The 26,001-nt window shown below is 39.6% G+C and overlaps 1 protein-coding gene across 4 annotated transcripts in view; it reads left to right on the top strand.

Annotated features, from left to right (window-relative positions):
- The window catches only part of NEBL (nebulette), a 262,002-nt gene that overhangs the window by 108,161 nt on the left and 127,840 nt on the right, over window positions 1-26,001 (top strand). For all 4 annotated transcript variants that reach the window (XM_086466536.1, XM_086466535.1, XM_086466534.1 and 1 more), the window contains exon 4: window positions 12,778-12,885. In XM_086466536.1, the coding sequence (XP_086322662.1) occupies window positions 12,778-12,885 (108 nt within the window). The remainder of the gene's footprint in view (window positions 1-12,777; window positions 12,886-26,001) is intronic.

Below are 26,001 nucleotides of genomic sequence, written 5' to 3'. Positions count from 1 at the left end.
TTCAAAACCTATAAGCAATCAGAAGGTAGGATGTATACAAATTTAGGAATGTCATTACTCTCTTTCACAAGAGGCAATAATCTCTCCTAGTTTTCCCTGGTCAGTAAAGGAAAAAACCCCACCCAGAACCCAAGCCTGTGGCCTTTAGTGCTTACAACTAAAAAGTAGTTGGTTTTATTATACATTTCTAAGAAAGTTTCAAAAAAGCAGCACAGGATAGCATTTAAATAACAAAGATCCTTCTTTTAAATTCTCACCTTCTCTCCACTAAGAGCCATTTAACAACGGGAGCAGTTTGTACAGCTGGGCTTATTTGTAACTGTTCTCCTCTTTCTCTTCCTTCCCTCCCCTCCTACTCACTGTTATTAACTAACATCTCTGGTAAGAAATGCAACGTACAGCCCCAGTCTTCTTTGGGAGGCCTGGCCTTACTTTTCTGAAACAGTGGTGTGTTTTGTCTTTTTTTTTTTAAAATCCTTTTTTTTGTTTTAAAGTTTTCAATTCACTTCTGGAATAATTTCTCTAATTTGTGGGCCCTTCCTCTTCTTTCTGCTTTTTTCTGTGTGTAAGCAGGCCCTGCTGCTACACCCCACTTTTTTGCTCTCATCCTAGCCCAGCCAACTGTCACTTTTTAGCCTGCAGGGAACCTTCTGGTACTAACATTCCTGCCTTGTTTTTATTAGAAGGGCATCTCTCACAACATATACCTTGCTGTTTGAAGCAGAAGTCATGTGTATTCAGTAGGAATGAATAATGGATATATTTAAAGGGTACCTTGCCCTTCTCATTCCTTTGCACATCATAAATAACCACTCTCTTAGTTTGGTTTTACATATTGCTCTACAGGCACAGTTTGAAAAAAATCTGGTGATTCAGCTCTCAATTTAAAAAACACTGTGCTGTATGCTGCTGATAGTTTCTGCATCTGAAAACTGATCCCACACCAAACTCAGCACTGGCATCTGTGTGCAGCTCTAGAATTCTGAACGTTTAGGAAGCTGGTCACGAATTTCTCTTGAGGCAGCTCACAAAAATACAACATGATGGGAGATGTATAGACAACATGATTGGGAGTGTTGAAGCTCTAGGTAGTGTTCATTTCACCTGCCTTTAGACATCTTTTTAAGATAGCTAAAGATATTTGGGTATTTTTAAGATGTGTTTTTACATTTTTAAGCTATTTTTAAAATGTTTTAAGTATCATCTTCAGGATGAGCTGAGTTTTGTTCTCTGAAAAGGCCTGTTTCTCCACACTTACTGTAAAAGCAGGTTGGTTGATGAGGTTGTGTGTAGGTGTCTGTATTAGAGGCACCTGCTTTTTATCCGATGAGCCCACTGTTCCTAGCTAGTTATCACCATCTGAGGAGTTCTCTGGGATAATGGCTGTATTAAAGGATAAACTGCAATTACTTGGAATTTTCCTATTAAGTGTAACAAGCTTTAGCTGAGTCTCCTGAAGAAGATCTTAAAATTGAAGGCTGGGTTTGGAGGATGATTTAATTATCTGATCTCAGTTTAAGGATGAGAGTGAGAGTCTGAGCAGAAAAAAATTTTGATGAGGACAGGATGAAGGGACTGGATGTATTTTAATTGCCCATTTTACTTAGGTCATTCCATCTGTCAGTTATCTAACTTCCCTGTTACCATCAACCTGCAAAACTATCCCAAAGTTATTGTGCTCTCACTGTAGTGCTTTCCCTTGAGCATGTGGCTAAGATTTTTTTTTTTTTTTTTTTTAATGTGTTTCCCTTGGGTCTTGTAGCTTCAGAGGTCTAGGACAACCCATGACTCTTTCCCTGTGAGTTGTGGTGGGACTGGGATCCAGTCCAAAATGTGCATGGGGAAGTGTGAGCTCGAGCCAGGAACTCTGGGGTGATGAGCCTGTATCCTCTTTGTGAAGGAGGTAGGTTACCTGTGTAAGCATGTTCTAGGTGTAGAGGCAAACAATTTGGAGGTATTGGAAATCATATACTTGGATGATTCAAGCATCAGAGTGGATCAAGAAAAGACAGAACCAGTTTGCAACGCTGATTTTACTGGTGGCCTTTGGCATCTTCTGATCTCAGTTCATATGGCTGTAATTTTGGAATTGTATGACTTTTCTGTTCCTAACAGTTTCACTCTGCTTCTTATTATCATGATATTTGAGAGGCTGATGATGTAAATATTAGATTTGCACTTATAGGAGGCTGCCTATATACTGAATTCTATAAGAAATTATTCCAAGTGATTCAGCTAATGGACTACTCCAAAGATTAACATTTGTAATGATTTGGTTCTCTTTACAAACACCTGTCTTGAGAGTTTTTTGGAATATTAGTTGGGAGAAAACTATTTTCTGTGTTTTTCCCTTTTGCAGCTGAAATTTCTTAAGAATATAATAGAATCATAGAATCATTTTGATTGGAAAAGACCTTTAAGATCATCAGGTCCAACCATTAACCTAACACTGGCAAGCCCACCACTAAACCATGTCCGTAAGCACCACATCTATACGTCTTTTGAACACCTCCAGGGATGGTGACTCCACCACCTCCCTGGGCAGCCTGTTCCAATGTTTAACCACTCTTTCAGTAAATAAACTCTTCCTAATATCCAATCTAAATCTCCCCTGGTGCAACATGAGGCCATTACCTCTTGTCCTGTCATTAGTTACTTGGGAGAAGAGACCAACACTGGCCTCACAACAACCTCCTTTTAGGTAGTTGTAAAGAACAATAAGGTCTCCCCTCAGTGTTCTCTTCACTAGGCTAAACAATCCCAGTTCCCTCAGCTGCTCCTCATAAGACAGGTTTTCCAGACCTCTCACCAGCTTCACTGCCTTTCTCTGGACCCGCTCCAGGACCTCAATGTCTTTCCTGTACTGTGGCACCCAAAACTGCACACAGTATTTGAGGTGCAGCCTCACTAGTGCTGAGTACAAGGGGCACAATCACCTCCCTACTCCTGCTGGCCACGCTGTTTCTAATACAAGCCAGGATCCTGTTGGCTTTCTTGGCCACCTGGGCACACTGCCGGCTCACGTTCAGACGGCTGTCAGCCAGCACCCCCAGGTCCTTTTCTGCCTGGCAGCTCTCCAGCTACTCTTCCCCAAGCCTGTAGTGTTCCATGGGGTTGTTGTGACCCAAGTGCAGGACCTGGCATTTGGCCTTGTTAAACTTTGTACAATTGACCTCAGCCCATCGATCCAACCTGTCCAGATCCCTCTGCAGAGCCTTCCTACCCTCAAGCAGATTGACACTCCCGCTTAATTTCGAGTCCTCTGTGCAAACTTGCTGAGGGTGTACTCGATCCCCTCATCCAGGTCACTGACAAAGATATTAAACAGAACTGGCCCCAGTACTGAGCCCTGGGCAACACCGCTTGTGACTGGTCGCCAACTGGATTTAGCTCCATTTACCACGACTCTCTGGGCTCGGCCATGCAGTCGGTTTCTAACCCAGTGAAGAGCACACCTGTCTAGGCCATGAGCCGCCAGCTTGTCCAGTAGGATGCTGTGGGAGACTGTGTCAAATGCCTTACTGAAGTCCAGGCAGACAACATCCACACCTTTTCCCTCATCCACTAGGCGGGTCACCTGATCATAGAAGGAGATCAGATTGGTCAAGCAGGACCTGCCTTTCATGAAGCCATGCTGGCTGGGTCTGGTTCCCTGGATGTTCTGCACTTGCTGTGCAAGTGCACCCAAGATGAACCGCTCCATAATCTTGCCCGGTACTGAGGTCAGGCTGACAGGCCTGTAGTTGCCTGAATCCTCCTTCCAGCCCTTCTTGTAGACAGACGTCACATTGGCAAGCCTCCAGTCTTCCAGGACCTCTCCCGTTAACCAGGATTGCTGATAAATGATGGAGAGTGACTTGGCAAGTTCCTCCACTGGTTCCCTCAGCACACTCAGGTGGATTTCATTTGGCCCCATAGACTTGTGAGTGTCCAATTGGCATCCTCCAGCTCAGGGGGCTGATTACCTTGAGGGTAACTGGTCTGACTATTAAAGACTGAGGCAAAGAAGGCATTAAATACCTCAGCCTTTTCCTCATCCTCGGTGACAAAGTTCCCCGTCACATCCAATAAAGGATGGAGATTCTTCCTGGCTGTTTTTATTGCTAACATATTTAGAAGAACACTTCTTACTCTCTTTTGCAACAGTGGCCAGACTAAAATCTAACTGGGCTTTTGCCTTCCTAATGCTCATTCTACATGACCTAACTAAATCCCTATACTCTTCTTGAGGGGCCTCTGACATTATATGTCCGACATTCAGTGTTGAAAATAAGAAAATCTAAACATACAAGGCTGAACTATCTGCCATGTATTTTCTGGTGTGAAACTGCCTTTCTTAAATGTATTTGTTTTCCATTCACCACCTTTTCCGTCCTGCTTTAAAATCAAGAAAATGGAGAATTTATAATCTCAAAAAAATAAGAGATGGCAAGACCCTTAAGATCCACGCCTTTACCAAGGAAGTAGATAAGAGGAGCTGTGGGATAATGTGAGTGGTAGGTAAGGTGCCAACTATGTGGCATCTCAGTGACAGACGTGAGAGACCTCAGGTTTGCTAAGCAGAGGCCAGAGGGTATAACTGCACTGGGTCCTGTTATTTTCTGTAACTCCTGTGTGCCTGCATCTCTGTGTTGCTCAAATCTAGAGTTTTTGGATCCTTTTCCTCTGCACTTTGTTCGGGGCTGCATTCTCATTGCTCTCAGTTGGACTCATTTCAGCCTCTTTTTTCTGCTGCAACAGCGAATGTTCCCTGAGTTTTTGGCAGTTGTTAATGAAAATTTTATGATTCTTCCCCATGTTATGTGCTGGCTTCTGCTGCCTGTTACTGTTTGTTCTGGTTACCTTTTGTAATATGTGACTGTAACTTGTGCCCTTGTTCTGTATTACAGTTTTCTGAGGTTGGTTGTCTTTGCATCCCTTCTGGAGTCAGTTTCGTTACATCCCATGCTGCATTTTTAGTTCAGTTTTTGCATTGATTCTTTGTGTGAATTTTCGACACTCTTTGAACTAATGTGGTCTTTGTGTTATTTGGAAGATTTATTAGGTAGGTTTTGGGGTTTTTTATTTGGTGGGTTTTTGTGGGGAGGGGAATGTTTGGGGTTTCTTTTTTCCCCACAGGATTGCTGTTGTGGCTGCCTGTCTTTTCTGTGGATGTGCGTTTTTGGGTTATATCTTTCTGGTACACGATGGGCAGATGCCTCTGAGCTCTGCTAGTACTATGAGCCAGCTAAAGGCTGCATGACCATGGTTTGCATGGCAGTGAGCCCAAGCTAACAAATCCTGCCTCGCAGCAGGACTTACTAGCCCAGTCTTGATGCCCTAGCCAGCCAGCAGTTATGCATTGTCTGTTCACCTTGGAGAATAGGCAGAGCAAGCTCACACGTGCTTGTGATTTATTCCGTACTTTTTTCAGAGCACACAGCTCCTGAGTTCATCATTTTCCTGGTGGCTGCTTTACTGTTCTCCTTTCTGATGGAGAGAACAGCAAGACAGTGACTACATGTTTAGTTCAGACCCTGGAGTTAAAACCATATTCTAGGATTTAGCAATCTATACATGAGGCATTTAAAGGCTGAGTGGTTTTTTCTTACCTCCTTTATGTCTGGTAATTATCTTTCTGTTTGGAGAAGTTGGCTGTCACTAGTTTGATTTTTGAGATTATTATTATAATTTGTGGTAATTTGTCAGGTCGCTTTTAGATATTTTATATCTATCTGTCTATCTATCTCAATCTTTCATTTTCTACCTGGGGATGAGATGTGGTAAAGGCAGATCTATTTCTGTTGTGGCAGAGTAAGAAATCCTCCAGCTCCTCAGACTTCTCTTCCTTGGAGATAAACTAGTTCAAACACAGAATATACCAAGTGATGGGGAGTGGACAGGAGATACGACAGTATTTCTCTGACGTGAAGGTCGCACTGTCATCTCTCCTCAGCCACAGTTCTGTGTGGAATTTGTTTACTACTTCTAAAATGTTGATGTAAAGCGTGTTTCACAAATTGAATGGTTGATAATTGCTGGTGGAAGTTGGGGAAAACCAGATTGATCTGCCACTGGCTTGTTCTTTATGTAGCCTTCTCTGCATGTGCAGACTTTGGAGAACATTAGTGCTGTATTTTAGTAGAAAAGGATGTGATTGACTTACACTTTACCCAGTAGCAAAACAGGGTGCAAGGCACTCGAGCAGCATACTTACTGGCATAAGAGTAATTTCTTGGGCAGAAGCACCTAAGTAGTTTCAGCGGAAATAACTTTTGATGGAGTGGAGCCTAGGTGACTTGTTTGGATGTAAGCCTGTTGAAACAGTCTCAGACTGCCCTCTCTTCAGTTGTAATTTTTCTTGGGTCCGAGCTACTGTTCACATGCTGTTGCGATACTTCCAAATGGAGGACTCCATCTTCTCATTCTGAAATTGTTGATCTCTCACTGCCTTCAGTTTCCTGTCTCTGCACATCCTGAGGTCTGGAACGCTTTTGCCTGTGCTTTTTCTGTGAGCCGTTCTCACCATCCTCAGTATAAAAAGACCGCATTATAGAGACATTATGTCCGCAGTTACTATTTATACATTTTAATTTGCACCATCCAGCATTTTAACTGTTCTGACATGGGTTCCAAAGTTTTTGTTAGAAATAGTTCCCTGGCAAAATGGTAAAGGTCCTCAGGGAATTACAGTGCAGAGATTTGCACATGGTTGGAGACTTGCTCAGGCATACTCTTAAACGGTAGTACAAACAGACTTGCCCAATATTTGAATGATGTGCATAGAAAGACAGTGTATTTAATGTTAGTGATGGCACTTGAACCTTTTTACTCCATATAGTTGCAAATGGTTTTTTGTAGTGTTGGAGTGCTGGCCTTTTCAGATTTAAAACATCTTTCAATGAGAAACTTTCTTCTCAGAAAGTTTCAATGTTATGATGAATGCTTCAGCGCCACAAGTTGTGAAAATGGTTTTTTTAATTTATTAAAAGGAAAAATTTCTAAAATATGACTGTGCATTCTAAAGACTGTTTGAAAAAAATCTCAAAATGCCATCGCAGGAGATTTTTGTTTTGTCTTATTTTACTCCCTATAATTTTTTTTTTTTTTTTTGCTTTTAACGCAGATTCCTTCAGCTGAGTAAGAGCAGTAAAATCAGTGGCCTCTTAGGAGTCCATAGCTCCTTGACTTCCCTAAGGAATGCCAAACCTATAGCTTCCAGTTCATATAAAAATCCTAAGGACAGTTTAGTCTGCCCTGTGGGCCGTTCCCAGTTCCTGCATTCCAGCTGGCTGTTAGACTTGCTGTGAACAATAGTTCGGATTGAGTGACAGTGGGAGGACCATGTTTTACTGCTGTTAGGAGAAGTGATGCTTGGGCAGATTGGGTACTGACTGTTGTTGGGTCTTAGATGGGACTTAAGTGTACCTTTAACATGAGCAGGAGTTGAATGGGATTTAGGGCTATGGGCAGTATTAGAAGACCGACTGTGCTGTGAAGACAGAAACCTAGCTTTCTCCGGATAATGTTAGGGATCCTTCATAAGAGGGATTAATCAACTAAAAGGAAGTCTTACTGAGTTTAGTCTGGAATTGTTCCTTGTTTTATTTACCTGTAAACACTTTTTTTTTTTTTTTTTTTTGTCGTGTTCATAAAATCTAATTTACAGAGTAAATTTTTTTCTCTGTCTTGCCATTAAGTTTGTAAGAAGTAAGATAAATCAAGGCAAAATCAACAGACATAGGTGCTCTGTGGAAGAAGCAGATCCAACAAAGGTATCTCTGCCAAGATGTGCCTCTAGGACCTGTAGTGTGGGAGAGGATTTCTTGCCAGTCTGTGAAAACCAGTGTATTAGCAGATGGTGACCTTTGGGAAGTAGTTGTGTGTGTTGGGCACAGAAGGAGCAGATGGCTCTGGGCAAACCTCAAACACAGTGTACTGAGACAAATTCATAAATATTCAGGGTGTGGTAAAGACTGTGGGTCTATGAACATTCCTCTTGGGACAAGTGCGGTGCAAGAGGTCCCATTCTCTCATTCTACCCTGCATACCCTTTCCTTGCTGGACATCAGGCATGATGATGCCACAGTCTGTGGAGCTATGCAGTGTATCAGAGTAAGGAAAAGGGGATATTTTGGAAACAGATTATTGGCATAGCTACCTGGTCTGTACAGGGAAGTGCAGAAGGGACTGTACAGGAAATCAGCTCTTACATTGCCTTAGATTTTGGGGATTTAATACTTGCTTTGTAGTGGCTGAGTAATTTTTCGAGGTAGAGATGGAATAAGGAGTGTTTCTGAGGTCAGCATTATTCACAGCTCTCCAGTGATGATAAGAACATGAGGATCCACCATGTAGAATTCTTGCTCTGCTTTTTTATTGTTTGGTGTTTTTGGACTCCTATGTTGTTTGTTCAACTGATACATGCTTTTGTGATTTGAAATAAGGACTAAGGGTAGGTGCCAAAAAACCCAAGAAAATAATCAATCTTTTAGGCTTCATTTATATTTTGGTGTATTTTTCCCAGGAAAAAATTAATCTTGTTTTGCTAATAGGTGGCTTTACTGCCAAATAGCAAGTGTACCTGCAAAAGAAAAATGAGCAGCATTTTCTCCAGCATAAGATTTTATGTATAGCGTAAGATGGACCCTCTGTTCCTGGCTGCTTCATATTTACCTCATGAATGTATTTACACAATCCTGTATTTGGGCCTCTCAAAGATATCTTGCTGGTGTCATGAATCTGAGAAGTTTGATTTGTTAAGGATCTGTTGGATCACTTAGTCCTTTCACTGTGGGTCTGTGCAGAATTACTTCTCATGAAGTATTTTCACTGAAAAATTTTTCATTGATTGTGATTTATTACTGTTTTATTTCTAATGTTTATGCCACACATTGCTTCTCAAAGGATCAATTTTTCAGGGCAGTCACCACTGAGGGTGCTCTGCATTTGTGAGACTGCACTGAATTTCGGAGCCAAGAGGGAGGCATTATGAATCACTGTCTGGGATTTTGGCGATGAGTTGCTAAAAAGCATTTTTGTAGAAAGTGACCCATTTATGATTCAATCATTAGGGGTTATAGACACTTCCATTTCAAAACTAAATTTCAAGGCTTCCAGTTTGTTGTGGGTTGACCTTGGCTGGCTGCCAGGTGCTCACCAAGCCACGCTTTTACTTCTCCTCTGCAGCAGGACAGAGCGAGAAAATACGATAGCAAAACCCTTGTGGGTCAAGTGTAATGGGGGAAAAAAAGAAAAAAGCAAATGCAGTGCATGGAAGCAAAGACAAAAAAAAAAAAAAAAAAAAAAAAGATTTATTCTCTGCTTTCCATCAGCAGCTGATGTCCAGCCACTTCCTGGGAAGTAAGGCCTCAGTACACATAGTGGTTGCTTCAGAAGACAAATGCCTTAATAACAAATGCCCCCCTCCCCCTTAGCTCTTGTTGCAGAGTATGATGTTTTATGATATGGAGTATCCCTTTTTGGTCAGCTTTTGACCTGGTTTCGGTCAGCTGGCCTGGCTGCGTTGCCTCTTAGCCCCTCTCCCACCTTCAGCCTACTGGCCTTTGGGGGACGTTGGGGAGACATCCTTGATGCTGTGCACTGTCAACAACAGCTGACACATCAGGGTGTTATCAGTGCTGTTCGAGCTACCAGTCCAAAGCACAGCACTATGTGGGGTGCTATGAGGAAAGTTAACTCCATCCCAGCCAGACCCAGCACACAGTTGAGTCATTCATTATAGGGATATTTACAGCTCCTATACAGAATATTCTTTTCTGCTGTAAGTTAGTTCAAAGCAATTAAATTGCATTTTAATCCCTGATTTTGTACTAACTAAAAGTTTTCTGGGTAAGAAAAACTTGAATTTTTTGAAGTTATCTAAAATTGGAGGTCAATCAGTAGTTGTTTTCTTCCCCTCTTCATTCATATGCATTCTGATACTGAATAGGATTTTTTTGGGGATCCAAGTTCTGAATGATTGATGGCATCTTTATTATTTGATGTTTTCTGGAAACTGAAGGATTTTGGTCATTTGAACTTAAAATAACTAGTGGTTATAGTGGGCCACATTTTACTGAACTGTGGTCTCCATGAAACTACATTTCTTTGCAATTTTTATAACTTAAAACTACAGTTTGAAGTTAGATAGGAAAATCTGATAATGCATGTATTAACTCTACTAGTATTTTAAATAGCTAATTTTTTTTTTCTGATTTCAGCGTAATTTCTCTGAAGAATATAGTTAGCCTTACTCCTGTGAGGCGATTTATTAATAGACAGCAGGAGCCCTTTTTATCTGACTGAAGATTTAAAATAATGTGGAGTTAAAACTATCTAGTTCCTTCCCTCTCTTCTTCTTCTGTTCCTTTGTAAGATGAATAAAGGTCCTTTGAAGTTAATGGCTGGTACATTTGGAACTCATAACAGGAAATACTCTTCCTAACAATAGGTAATCTCTCTTATAGGCAGGACTGAGCCCGTTTCTCGTTATAAGATGTATTCACTTGTCCAGAATTCTGGTAAACTTTAAGGAGTAAGGGTGAACATTTCCATGTCAGCTTTCTGCCTCAGGCCAAGTTTAGAATTTTTGTGCAAATACTCAGCTGTTTCCAAGGCTGAGACTAGAACAAGCTTTTATTCCCTTATTCGAAATTCTTGACACTTTTTTTTTTCTTTTTTGAGCAGCTCTGTTAGTATTTAGGGCTGAGGAATTGAAGCTTGTGGAGATGGAAGAAAATCTTTTGTGTTAGGCACGTGTCCTTGGCCGTGGAAGCCTGTCTAAATTTGGTAAAGTTTTGTATGACTTCATATAAAGAAAGCTGACATACACTCATAAGACCACTTTCATAGTGCCAGACAGTCCTGGGATATTAAGTCTACCCAGTATGTTCAAGAAAGCCGGGAGTCAGTGGGAAGTTGGAGAGCTATTTGGTAAAGGGCAACAGGAAAAGCATATTTGAGAAAGGTGTTTGAAGGGCCCTGGGTAAAGGGATTTGGTAAGAAGCCATGGAGAGATGGACTAGACTAGTGTAGAAGCTCAGAGGGAGACAAAGTGATACCTGACAATGGTGGTCAAATGGGAAGAAATGTGCGGAGAGGTGGAACTTGGGGGAGAGGAACAGAAAGGCGTGGGCCACCAGCCCGTGCTTTCCTCACAAGCATGAGTGGAAGCAGCATTTCCTTAGTTGCAGTGTGGCATGAAAATAATATGTTTGTGTGAAATCTGCAGTCATTTGCGTGCGAATTTCAGCTAGCTGTAAAGGTAGAATATAGGAAAAAGGGTAGTTTGTTGCTGTGGCCATTTACTTCAGTGTCTTGAGGATCTGCATGATGGGCCTATGTGTGAACTGTGTACAAGGATAACTACATACACTAAAACTGCATGTAAATTAAAAACAAAGGTTATGAACATATGCATCAAGGATTAGGACGAGCAGGACAAGCTATTCTGTAGTCTTGTGGAACTTTACTTTTGTGACCTAGGGATATCTTTTCCTGTATATCAACATCATAACATTAAGTGCTTGCTGGTGAAATAAGCCTAAGCCAACCTTGGACTAAAAGTTTGGTGTATAAGATGGATATTTTCTGGTTATCAGTTGTGTAAAGGAGAATACTGCTTTTTGTTCTACTGATCTCCCATGTATTGCGAAATCTGGATGTGTGTAGTGACTAAAGCAGAGGACATAGAAAGTAAAAGGAAGTTGTTATGGATAAGGTAATTGAATCCATCCGTGGAGACATGGGTCCCAACTCTGTCTTTGCTACAGAGTTTTGTCTGTGGCTGAACAGTGACTTAAGATTTTGCAGATTTCATCTTGTTTTTTATGTTGAAATTGAGATTCCCAAGACTGATTTGCAGAAGTACTGGGTAGTTGTATAAGTAACTTAAGTCCATCATTTCAACATATTCCAGTGTTAGGAATCAGAGAGAGAACACTCTGAGACCCCTGTATGTTTTTGGAACTTAAGCTGTTTTCACCTTAGTTTGCAGGTTGCCCTAGAAGTGAGGATAATCCCATTCCTACTTTCCAGGGTGCATTATGAAGATTGATTAATGACTGTGACGAGAACTATAAAAAAGCTCCCGAGGAAACTCATATCCCTACCTTGATGGTAGGATTTGAATAGTCTGGTCTGAAAAAGGATACAGCCACATACAGAACCATCTCTGCTGTGTACAGAATGAAGCAGGGGACCTTGTCAAAGGGTGATATACAAGTACCTGATTAAAGACAATATCCGAATGCATATGTGCAAGAGGGAAAAATTAAGGTTGTGCAGGCAGCCACTTATGGCTTATGAATGTTTGACTTTGCAATCTTCTAAATACTCTTTTCATGCAGCATTTTTTAATATGTAATTTATGTTTCAACCGGGGAAGAGACTGGTAGACTCATCATGAAGAGAGGCTGAAATGTGAAGCTGTGTTATTAGAAGACCTTCAGATTTAGTTATAGCTGTTTTTTTGTGTGAAAACAAGCGCTTGCTCGACACTATGTTGGCATTTGTGGTTATGGCTCTGAGAATGAAATGACCATGGAGCGTGATCTTTCCACAGTTTGCAGTATGTGCAGAGGTGAGCCCACGGCACCCCCAGAGGAGGCAATCGCTGGGGCACTGGTGAATTTCATCCAGTTGCTGCCTGTCTCTGTGGACGAAGGCAGACTTCTGCTTTAAGGGCTTGAAAACCTTTCACTAGTGCTTTATTTACAGCAAAAAAGAATTGCTGCATTACTAGGGGCACACTGTGGAAAATGAAAACAACCCTGTTCTGTATTTTCTATTCTGTAGGTAAAATACAAAAGAGACTTTGAAGAAAGCAAAGGAAGAGGGTTCAGTATTGTGACCGATACACCCGAGTTACAAAGACTGAAAAGGACTCAGGAACAAATCAGTAATGTATGTGACTGCCACCTGAAGTGATTGTAGATGGAGAAGTAGTGTGTCTAAGAAAAGGTGTGTTTGTTGGTGTTTCTGATGAAGTCTGTGAGAGTGAAGAATCTGATTTTGGTGACCGATTTGTGTATGTCAGATTTTGAATTGTGTGTAACTTTATACCACGGACTTGTACAGCACATTGGCAATGTGTGTTCACCTCTCCAGCTTTCAGCAAGTATGCTCAAAGTATTTTCTACACTGAAATGGTTTGACATTTTTTGCTTTTTTGATAGATTTGCTGCCAGCAAGTAAGAATACTTTTGTAAGTTTTTATTTATGTGTAAACTATTTAAATTATACAAGCTATAATACTTTGTCTTTTTTTTTTTTTAGCAGGGGCTGTCAAAATTAGCATAACTGGCAAGGATGAAATTTTCTAGAAGCAGATGAAATTTCGATACTGAGTTTTAAAAGAAAATACATGCAAAACAATGTTCTGCAAGATGAGAAAGGAATGGCAAATATCAAAACTTAACCATGTATTTCATTAGCTTAAATCTTGAATGCAGAATATTTTCAGGAGTGGGATTTTTAAAAATAAGACTTTTCCTGTTTTTGCTAGGAAAGTTATTTATATTGTATTCCCTTGCAGCATGTTTAACTCACTGCATGATGGAGTATTGGGGGATGTGTAGTGCAAGTTATGATATGTATGAAAGAGGTAAGAACTAGAGTGAGCTAGAAATGATACAGAATCAATACCATTAGCTTGTCCTGCCTTCTTTCCTGGTCGTTCTTCTGCTGCAAGAGCTTGTCTCCATAGATTATTTTGTGGAAAAAAAAAATTTTTAATCATTCCATGTCGTAATAAAATAACAGCATGGCATCAGAGGCATCTGGTGTAAGTATGATCAGAAGAAAATGATGGAGTATATTTACTTGAAAGACAAAAACTTTTTCAGGTTGGGATGATACTGAAAAAGAGGGGTCACTGAAAAATATCAATTTATCACAGCAATGGAGATGTACCATTCTTGCTGAAGCATTCACTAGTTTAAAGATTTTTGACATCCAGAGCTGGTCTTTGAGCTGAAAAATTTGGGCTCATTTCCTGCAGCTTTGGCCAATGGGGAGGCTAGTTCATTTAAGAGCTGTGCAGATGCTCCTGCGCATAGATAAGATGAGAACAAAAGCTCATATCTTATGCTAATGCTGGGACTAACTGAAATTTCTGGTTTGTGAGAGAGAAAGATGTATTCTTCAGTGTGGCAAAAAGCATGGCCATTAAGACTTCGATTTGTGATCTGGGAAACTTCAGCGAGTCCCTGATTTTAATCAGCTGTATTTTTTATTCAGACCAGGAACTTAAATTTAGGTCCTCTCATGACCTACATAGCTTTCTTGAGCAAGAGTGATTCTTTTGTGTGTGGTAGTTCTGGAACGCATCAAGGAGATGAAATGAGCAATGCTCTGATGAATACTTAATCCCTTGCATGGGTCTGCTCTGTTAGGAGGGGTTGAGAGGAGTACCCTTACAGCAGACCTATGGGACTCAGTTTTGGATACTGGCATGCCAAGAAATTTAGCTAGATCTCCCAAGCCTAGTAACCTCGACATCAGAATATAGAATGGTATGAACAGCTCACTTGCATACTCTTTCTTGTTTAAAGAGTATTGGGTTTTCTGTTGTGGGAAAGGGGGGTGTGGTGTGGTGGAACCAAACCCCAAGTAGTTCTGTGAAATGGGAAAGTTTTCTTCCTGTCTCTGTTTTTGAGTGGGACAAGGGGATTTCTCTTCTAGCAGAAGACCTTGTTGCACAATTTATCATACTGTCTGGCTCTTGAACCAAAGGTGTCTACCTGCCTTTTTGGATGCAGAAGTATCCTTTTAAATGTGAAAAGTGTGATGGTGTTTTTTTTTTTCCTTGCTGGTTTGATGTACCTCTCCTGTCTTTTCGTTCCTAACCACCCAGCCTTAACAATACAGAGCTGTTCCCTCCAGCCTTAACAATACAGAGCTGTTTTGTTTTCTTGATGTATGTAGCTGACAGAGATTTCAAGTCATAGACTCTATTAATCTTGAACGATGAAATGGAATTTTAAAATGTGCATGATAAAAGAAGTTGCATTTTGTTTATGCTTACCCTAAAATAATTTGATTTATAGTATTATATTCTATAAAGATAATTCTGCGTAGGTTACAACTTGAATCAAATTGGAGAACTCCTGTATTATAGAAATGCATTCCACACAGAGTAGTTTCTGTATTTATCAGATAAACAGTATACATCATGGACTAAGGATCTAAGTAAGGTTTCAAGACACTGAAAGGTAAGCACTTTAATAATTCTGAAATAATTTTAATTCTCAATATAGCAAAATGGAAGAATACTAATACATATATATTTAATTTTCAGTTTTGTTTTGAATTCACCTTGAAGTATTAGAATCTTCTCAAAGAGCCTATTTGAAAAAAAATTGTAACAGCTTCATTGAAGGGGTAAGTGAGCACAGTTAAGTGTGTAGCTATTCCTGATGAAGATAAATAACAAAGTAAAACTGATGATAGTGGATGTTATTTAGCAAAACTCTTTGTAAAATATTGTCTTTTTGTCCTGATACTACGTTTTTCAGCATACGTGAATATTAGCACAGTGCTCTCACTTTTTAAGGAATCTCTTATGCTGTTGATATAAACCTTGCAAGGAAAAAAGATAGTGAAGGGAGTGGGAGGAGAGGGGGTTGATGGAGGGGATTTTGGTTGTTATTTTGCCACCAGCAATCTGGCCTCTGGAGTCTTGGACCAAACTCGCGGAATTTTATTTTGTGGCAGGCTGGATGTATCGGGACCAGAATGGATTTTCTTAGAAAAGAATGAAATTTACCTCAGCGTCTCATGTTTTTTAGTATTAAAAGCTTAATTCTGCAGATGTACAACATGCTCTTTAGAGTCACAAAGCCTCTCCGGGACATTTGGATTCAACTGCCCTGAACTACAACTATTACAGCTTCTTATCATTGAGTTAGCTTGAAAGGTGTGAACCACACATACTGGCATGCTAGTGTAGATTGATGCAGGGAAGGCTGCACAAACTAAGCAGCTTTTCTTCTGATGAGTTTGCAGGATTTTTAGCACTCTTTGCATGGCTGAGCAGGCATTTCAAAATTTAAATAATCTTTACAAATTAATATGTCTGAAAATGTTTCTAAATACTGTAAGAAGCATATATGTTTATAAGTATTATAAAAGTTTATTAGTATTTTTCAATAATGCCAAATACAAATTTTTCTGTCACTTCTGCTGCAAATGTCACTGTTTCTTGGCATTGAATATGTAGTTAATACACATAAAATTTATAATGTTCACACTGAGAAATGTGTTAATTTTGTTAAAAGATCTTGCAGTGTTTTTTGTCCATCTTGAACTTTGAGAGGATTTTCAATATAAATGCAGTTAGTCTCAAAATGAAAAAAAAAAAAAACCAAACCAAAAACAACCCACACATATTTTTGTAGGTGATTTTGCCAATATGCTAACTGTAAACTGATTTAACAAGGAAAAAAGTTAAGGTGGCAAAAGGAACAGAATCATTAAAGACAATGGCAAAAATCTATTTACTGATCTATCATGAAACATGGCTAAATGAAGAAGTGGGAACTCAATCTAATAATAATTCTTTTGGGGAAATGGAACACTTTCAGCAGTTTGCAGCGATGAGCTGCAGCTTACTACCACTGCACTTTTATGTTTAGATATATGGCTTGAAGCATGTTTTATCCTATGTGAAATAAGTTGCTTTTTCTTAAATCTGTTCCTGGTAAATGTCTGCAAAGTATAAAGTGAAACAGGTGTCCGTACAAATTGATGGAGTGAGAAGGTTTCATTAAGATAAAGGCCAGTGCTTGGATAGCAGAGATTGCTGGCTTGGTTGTATGACTGGAAGGATGCATGGAAGCTTTCAAAATGGTTGTCCTCATTACATTGAGAGCCTGTGTAAGCATTTCTCACTTCCACGTTTATGCTGTTATGAACTTGGCATGTGGGAGCAAGAAACAGTGCACATTTGTGCCCTTCTTCCTTTTGAGAGCTAGCAAAATGGAGTCATGCGTTCATTTAAATATATGTGACTCATTTTCCAGGAGGTTTGGATTGTATAAGAAAAGAAAACTATACCTTAAGGTAAAAAAGGAAAAAAAACCCCACCAGATTAAATCTGGTTTACAAAGCATGTTTCCCAGATATCCTATTTTGGTGAGGACCTTGAGTTAGGAAGGACAGTAGAGTTAGTAAGGAGAAGGTCACTGAAGCACCTCTGAGAGATGTGAGTGTCTTGCCTATATGCCGGGAGTTGAACCCCTCGCTGAAGTTAGTGGAGCCTTTATTGGATGCAGAGAGAGAGCATGAAAGTCTTGTAACGTTTTCAAAAGCAGTGTAAGTGGATTTGAATGAGAAAGGGTATATATCCATTATCTTTAATGAAATATGATGCCTGGGTTTTTTTCAGTATCAAGGATCACATTCTACCTCCAGTTAAATTTATACAGCTTCAGGGGAAACAGCAGAGAAGAGGATTTCCCCCATAATTTGAATCAACTAAACACCTGTGTTATGAAGAAAGACACAAATGAGAAGGAATTGGGTACTACCTCAGATGTGATATAAATATGTCATGTAGTAACTAAAGAAGGGAACAAATGACATTGCTGTTGTACTTGTGTACATCTGAAATTAGAAACTGTCCCTAACAGACATTGAGCCATGGCTCTGTATTTGGAAGCTCTTGACACAGTTGTTCAACCTGTTTACTTGCTCAAACATAAAATGCTCTCTTAAATTACCAAAACAGATTGTAGAGAAAATTGGCAGAAGATGTTAACAACAAGGCCTGGAGCTCCATTTGTAGGATTCGCAGTGTAATGCCTGCAGGTACTCATCTCTAAGGGCATTTTTCCCTCCATTGAATTCAAGTGAAGGAGAAGAATAGCATGAAAGGGAACAAGAGAAATTGACAGCAACATCAATGTCTACATTTCACAAAACCAACTATGGCACATCAACGAAGAGACTGGGTAAGCATGTTAAATCGCGTATAAAAAGAGTGTATATTGTTCTAGGCAATGCTGGGATTTTTACTGCATCTGAAGTGATTCACACTTTATCTCACTGTCTTTATATTCCTAAGCATGACTTTTTGTTGTTGTTTCATTTGGAAAATATGCATTTAATCATGACAACTATGTCTACTAACATAGACAGAATACTACTCGCTGACCAGTGCTGCATGCCTGTAGTAGGCGTAGAAGGCTCGGTACGCCGTGGTACTGATTGTCTGCTGCTCCTGTTAGTTCCTCTGACAGGTTAACATGAACTGCAACTCCAAGAGCTGTTTGTTATTTGGTAAGCTGTAGGCTTAATTCCATGCAAATGCATTTCAGATATGCTGCATATAACTCAGGTGATTAAGCATCTACTAGCTGCATTCAACAACATTTTTTTTCCGGCTGAAAACTAGGAGGTTGAATATGTCATTCCTATTGCTCATACAGGTGTATCTCTGCAAGAAGGTAGAGTTCATATTGTGCTCCTGTGCAGTTAATATACATGCATAGAGTCCTCTCTGACTTTGTCCCTCTTCTGGATTTATCTTCTAATCTTGATTTTTATAGATACATACAAATGTAAATTCTGAGAAGCCCCAGGTCCTTTGGCTTTTTAATTTCTGTGTTGAAGTTTTTTGACATCTTGTTTTGAGTAAGCAGAAATAGTCCTGCCTTTAAATGTAGAGTCCTAATAAGTCTCTTAGCAAAAGCAGCACATTAATTTTCAGTGAGTGCTTTTGCATATTTTTATATAGCTTTCATATACGGTACAGCTTTCAGAAATTTGTAAAATGACTGAACACGTGCTTAAGAAACAATGAGTCGAAGGAAATGTAAGTAATGTTTTAGATAGAACTTGTGCTAAACAAGCAACTGGAAACCTTTGAGAATGCATTTTTTTTTTTTTTTTAATCTTTCTTTAATGATCATTATCAAAATATTATGCAAAGTTAGAAAAAGACAGTGTTAAGTTAGCCCCTATGTATATGAATTTTTTACCTACCCTTTCAGTAAAAAGTCTTAGATTATTTAATGGCAGGCTGCTTTGTCCATTTCTTCCTGCTTTGATCCCCGTGTAGAACAATAGTCACCAAGCATTCAGTTTTGTAATATTTTCTTTCATTTACTGATTATTTACTGTACAGTATGATATTCCACACACCATAAAATGTTGTAAGAACAACCTGTAGCTTCTTTGTGGAGTTTTCCTCAAAGCTTCTTTCTCACTTCTTAGCTGTATTGAATGAAATTATTTTCAGAATTGTCTAAGAAATGGGGAGGTATTGGAATCCCCTTTTACGTAGTCCTTATTTACATGAACTAGAGCACAGAGATTCTTGCTAATCCAATAAGTGGCACCTTGAGTAAACCATTATCTTTTATGTCAGCCTTCCATTACAGGTAGGCACAACCTTTGCTAGAGAATTTTACAGCTGTGTGGGGAGTAGGAGATCACTGAGAATCCAAGGCAGTGTGTTTGTGATTCATCAGAGGTGGTGCCAACTTCTTTTTCTGTCCCCATAACTTTTTCAGATTCTCTTTTTTGGTCTCCCTTTTTTAATCCTTGTGATGTACATGACAGTAGTTCCCAACATGTGGGAAGAAACAGTATTTTTAGACCCCAAACTGCCAAGTTGAAGGATACTTTTTGAAATGTCAGATACTCATTACAATTATTATGTGTGAATCTGTCAGTACAGGTGGAATTGAATAATTTATTTGACCTTTAACTGCTGGAAAAGTTCTGCTCGGCAGGTGGACTTTCAATTTGCAGCTGTGTATAAGTGGGTCACATTAGGTCATATTCCATGGGGGTAGTAAAACAGATATCCCTAACATGGTGACATTCTTCAGCTGCTGAAGATCATCTTCCTGGTCCAGAGCAGGAAAAGCATTAGAGTCTATCAGTGACATTGTTGTAAGACTGCTTCTTTTATAACATGGATGGAAAGATACATAACTCTTCACTAGAAAGAACAGAAGCATTTTACTGTTGAGAAGGTGGAAAACAAACTCCTGGCCAAGAGAGTAAATTGCATTTGGAAAAGCTGTTAGCATTAAAAATAGGGATTTATAATGGGTGTCAGTGACGAGTTTGAGGTATTATATCCCATACTGCCCGTAACAGCATTAGGTGTGTAAATCCAGATAGCCATTTGGGTAAGAAAGACCATTGGAACGCTAACCCCAAATCTATACTGAAGTTCTTGTCAGCTACTAGTGTGTGAAACACCACATCAGCAAATTGTATGAAGTGGAAGTGCTTGTCTGTCAGACACAACTCTGTTTGGATTTGAATGGCACCTGACTTTGGGACAGATTCTGCTTGGGGAAGGCTCCCTTGCAGCAGCCCCACAGTGAGGATGGATAAGTGATCTCAAAAGAACCCTCACAAATGTGAAGCTGAAACTGTCCTCAGAGATGTAGGGGGAAATATTTTAGGTTAAGTGGATCTCTGGTAGCCAAAGCTAGCAGATGTGACGCCTACATAGCTTCCTCTTAAATGGTCTTATTCCATCTGGCTTTATTCTATAGGCTTGGTTAGAAAAAACTCTTCTCTCTCCTTTTTTAGCAAATATAATATGATATATATTATTGTGGTTTGTTATGTTTTTTCCTAGGATTTTTTTTTGGGTAAGTTTATAGAAGAAATTGCTGTAATTTGCTTGTTTTCTTATATATCACTGCTTTCATATGAAATTAGTTGATTATAAAAATTGTAGAGCCTTTATGATGTTAAAATACATCTCAAAGTTTCAAAAAGTTCTCAGCGAAGTTCCACAAGGAATAGTATAGCCTTTCTGATTATAATTTAAATAAATAAATTTGACAGGATGACTGTTACCTTCCTCACTATATTGACAAAATAAAATGAGTTGCGTGGTGGAAGTAAAAGAAGCTGTCCAGAAAAATCCCCAAAGGCATGGATTTACTTCATTGTGTAAGTGGGTCAACTCATGCATGAGAAATGAATGCTAATTGTAAACTGGTTGCAAAACTGTAGACTTGAAGTAGAATTGAATCAAATGATAACCTAAGTATTTTGATAGAGATGTCCTATCATGCTTCTCTTTAGAAAACAACAACCACATTGAGCATTACAGAGACATAATTAAAACATGTATTTGTGATATGTTAGAGCAGTGTAATTGAACTAAAAATTAAAGGCATTGTATTCATTTATGTCATGGGCACTGGTAAATTTTAAATTAAACCTGTATTTAGGTTGATGGGTTGCTTTACATGAGATGCATTTTATTTCAGTAAAGAATGCTCTATTTCTTGATGATCAAAATGTTCAATCCAGTCTAGAAAAATACCTCTTGGGCTTTTTCTGGTTAAAATAATGATAAAATAGAAATACCTAGTTATCTAGTTAGAAGATATGAAAGAAGATAGAAATTTCTGTCTTACTTGTTTCATCTTCTGTTTGTGATAAAACATTCATATTGCAAGGCATGGCTTATATGAAAGGCATCAGTAATTTAAGAAACTACTATATAATCTTCAAATATGTAATATAACATTTCATGGACTTCATTTTTAATCCACAGTAATTACTGTATCTTGTCAACACATGCATGTGTAACAGATACAGAAGTAAACCTCTAGGTAGGTATGTACTTATTAAAACTCTGAACATCCTAATTGGAGGCTAAATCAGCTATGTAAACGTGAGTGATAAATTGACGGTTATGCTATTTTCACATTTTGCTGCAGTATTGACTGTATTGCACATGCCTCTTTTACTGTAGTTTATGGAATGAAAAATTCCAAGCTGCAATGAAGACAACTGTAAAAAGTGTTTTGTGGCAACTGTTGTAAGCACCTATCTGTCATCTGCCTACAGGACTTGAATCTCTTTTTAGACAGTAGTGACTTAAAGACTTAATCAACTTGGAAGGTTTCTGATATTTAAATATATGGCTTTTTCTGTTGTGGTACTAAGCAACTAAATCATGACAAAAACCCAACAACATCTTTTTCCTGTGCCACTTGAATATATTTAAGCAATTTTAATGAGTACATATTTTTGAAGCCAGAATTTTCTACATATAGTAAAGAGAGAATGAAAATTAACCTTCTTCATAGTAGCTCAACTTGGGAGCTAATTAAAATGAATGATAGAATGAGGAAAAAGTAATTGGCTGAAAAGTTGAGAACCAGGAGTTAGCACCTTCAGAGATCTTTGAGTAGTTAAATGCTTGTAAGGAAAAGACTATTGCTACTTTCCTTGTTTTCGTATATTGTCCATCACCCACTTATTATTTCAGCTTTTAATTCTGTCTTACCTGATGCTTTTGTACTGTGCATTGGTTGCTAGGACAGCATTTAGGCAGTAAACGTCCTGCTGAAGAGCGAGATGCTCTGCTTCTTCTAAAGCTAATACCATCTTTAGTCTTGATCCCTGGAGATTTGAATGTCTCACCCCTATGATGTTCACAGACTTCATTGACCTTGACAGCAGGGGTATCTGGTCCTCTGTGGCACTCGTTTTTGTTGCTGGTTTTGTTGTTTTGTTTTTGGGTTTGGTGGGTTTTTTTTTTGCGTGTATCTGATTTCCTTAGCCTGTCCATAGATATGTTAGTTGTGACAAAGCCAGCACTGTAGTAAGTGTAATGATTAAACTTTTTAACCAACCTAACACAAGAGGGGAAGTTACAAAAGTTTGCATGTGATGTTTCTGCTTGTGGCTTCAAAGATCTTGGAGGATAAGAGTTTACTTTTACAAAAAGAAGATTAAAGTGACACGAGTATTGCTTTCTAACCCTTTCTGCTCTCAGTATTGTTTAAATAATGATTTAGTTAAAGAAATGTTTGTGTACTTTTTTTTTAGAAGTTCTTTCTCTTGCTCTCACCAACATAGTCTCGCTGTTAGCAACTACAGTATTTTAATGGAAAATGGAAGTTTGTTTTTTCTTTTTTTTTAAGATCTGCCTTGAGTTAGTTTTTTTTTCTCTCCTGTCTTTTCTCAGTTGGTAATTAGCGACCCTGTTCAGTCCCCCAGAAAGATTATTTATAAAGGGGTGGATACTGAATATTTCTCTTAAGCAAGCCACAGGCAGCAGATAGAGAGTCTGAACCTCAGTCCCTGTAGTGACTAAATATTCGACTTTAGAAAGTCTAGTCTGAGTAAAATGTCATTTGAGAGGTGGTTGTTTTGAACTTCAAGGCTGGTTGTTTTCAGCTTTTCTGACCTTCACTCCTATTGCACCCCTCATTTGTATTGGCTTCCACCTTTCTTCACTAGGGAATCATGGTGTAAACTGAACCCCTACGCAATTTGGCCAGCCATTCCTTTTCCAGCCTTAAGAGGAGAAGTATACTCCAGAGTGTGTGACTTATGTTGCTGGGGTTAGCTGATTTTTATACAGTTTCACATAACAGAGTAGCTGTTCCCAGTTTCCAGAATAGTGAGTGGGTAAGCAGCTGAAGTGTGTAGTGTGGCTGGTCTGGGTTTTGGCACAGTAGAAGTTGTCTTTGGGGGAAATGGGGAGGACTGGCTTACGGGGATGCTGTGCCAAGCCCCAGGGTCTGCATCAGGGTAAGGTCTGGGTGTCTTCAGGCTGTGCCTCAGCATACCAGTACTGAGCAGGGATCCTGCTCCCTCCTCTTCTCAGCTACTGGTACAAAGGCACTTTGTCACCTTTTGTCTTGAATGATATTGGCTACCATTTTGCTGCAGAGCTGGAGCCACTCAGTAGTGCTGCTCCCTCAAGCAACACTAATGGGACATGAAGGATTTGGAGGATCTGGGAAGGTGCCTCGGTCTCATCTGCCCTGTTTTCTTGCCTGCATAGCAGGGGGACCTGCTCTGGTGTGGGCTGGGCTGCCCTTGGCTGCAGTGTTGTGAGCACAAGAGAAATGGCCAAAGGTTTTCTTTGCCTGCGCCAGGAGAGCTGTAGATATGACCAGGGCAAGGGCAGCAGGCGTGGAATGAGGTCACTTGTTTGGCATTGCCTTTTGTTTGGCATTCATTTCTGTGCAGTGCATGTTTCTGGCTCAGATAATAGCTGGCATGCTGTTTGGAACTGAGAAGTTCAGTTAGCAGTCAGGTTCTTTTTCAGCAGAAATGAACTGGATGAAAGGCTCAAAAAAGCTTGGCGGTGATAGAAAATTAAGCAGAATTATCAATGAAGGTGATGGCAAAAAGTTATAGAAGGCTCTGATAGTATTGAGGGACTGAAAATTAAATGATCAGCCTATATTGAAAATGGGTAGAAAAGATACTGAGAAGACACAAATGAGGATTGAGCTTTCAGTATGAGAAAAAAAGATCAAGCAGAATAAGTCTACAAAGTCACAGGTAGTGTATTGCTGGAAAATGGAATGTGATTATGTACTGTTTCTGTAAGGCAAGATCTAGGACCAGGAAGTGTAGCTGTCAGCCATCGTACTTAAAAGAAAACCAAATATGTGGCATATCATACTGTAAAATGCATTAATATAGGAGACAGTGAAGTCTCGAAGTATAAAATACATTAAAAGAAGGATTAGAAAAACTTGTGAAAGTTAAATCCATCAGGAAATAGTAACTATTATACCCAAATCTAGTGTCAGGGTCAGGAAGGCTCTGGTATGCTGATAGCAGGAAAACTTGAAGGGCCTTCAGTTAAGGGAAAGACTGTGTTTCATAGTACCTTCCCTAAGCATGCATTATTGAGCAGTGTCAGAGCCATGATGGTGTCATCAATGAGACCAATGAGTCTTATCACTGAGTGCAGTACCTTGTGCCATTTCTAGCCACAGCTGTGGCTCAGCCCTACCATGCAGTGACCAACCCATTGCTTCCTTGGTTATACATAGCTGTGTTGAATTTGCAGAGTTAGAGTTAAAAAGGATTATTAATTATGCATCTCACCTCTAGACCCTCTCTAATGTCAACAGGTGTCATTGGTGACATCTGATTGTCTTCCCAGCCTTTCTGTTACAAACCAGAAAGCCTTTCTGAGCCTTGAATGGCAAATTTTTCAAGAGGTGTCTGAGGTGCAAAGGTAACTGGAATATGACAGATACCCCTTACACACATGCAAGTGTTCTTGCATGGCCATTTCAGTTGACAGACCAGGTATTAGTTAAGAGTAATGTGGTTTTGGCCCCGCTAGCATTTTACTGGTTTTCAAGTGAATCTCCTCATCATCCTACCATGCTTTCCTTGGCATTGCAGGACTGTCTTGGAGCATACAAAGTGGATGAAACCAAACTGAATGATACACTCCAATCACAAAAGCGTATCCAGCACATTGAACCAGAGTAGAGCTAGATCATAGGTACTCCCCCTGCTGTAAAATATGGACTTTATGTCCTCAGATCCGTTTCATTCTAGAGATTTGCTCCTATTGTGCTGCAGTACTTGCTAATGGAAATTTTGCTTGTGTTATCCTGCTTAGGAGCCAGTTGTCACTGAAGTTGCGTTCCTGTGGGACCAGAGAGTGATACTAACTACAACTACAGGCTTTAAAACTCAGAAAGCGGAAGGGTGGGAATAGTGAGTGCTGAAAATCAGATTGTTACATGACCTCTGCCCTGTCAAGGGGTCACTGAAACTTGTCTGGTGTGTGCACTGAACTTGTAATTTATGTTTGTGGAGGATGTCAGGAGGAAGATTCATGTCTGGATGTGCAGGTGCTTCATTAGGACTTAGAAAGGCATGGATTGATTAGGTGGTTAATGCCACATACACAATTAGCCTGGGCAGAGACCCCTGATAGGGAGCTTGGTGCATAACCAGTGAGCCAGGCTGCAAAGGGTAGAGCCTCAGAATGTTAACAATAGATAACTAAGATAACTTTGGGAGCTGTCGCATCTGATACACTGCGTCTGAACTTTTGACAATGATATACTGCATCTGTCAGATGTGGGAACCATGATTTTTGAGTCTGGATCAGCAGAAGATAGCTACACAGTCGCTCTGTGTGTGTGATACAGGAGGGAAGGCAGGTAGCCAGAAATGTAGCCATGCTGATTGCTGTTGCTTTGGGAGCAGTGTATAAATATATGCCAGATGTATAAATGAGACTTGGGAATTGAGTATATC

This window comes from Leptosomus discolor, chromosome 6, assembly GCF_034619465.1.
Source record: "Leptosomus discolor isolate bLepDis1 chromosome 6, bLepDis1.hap2, whole genome shotgun sequence".
NCBI lineage: Eukaryota > Metazoa > Chordata > Aves > Leptosomiformes > Leptosomidae > Leptosomus > Leptosomus discolor.
The sequence above is the reverse complement of the archived record's forward strand: the minus strand, read 5'-3'. Positions and strand labels throughout refer to the sequence as shown.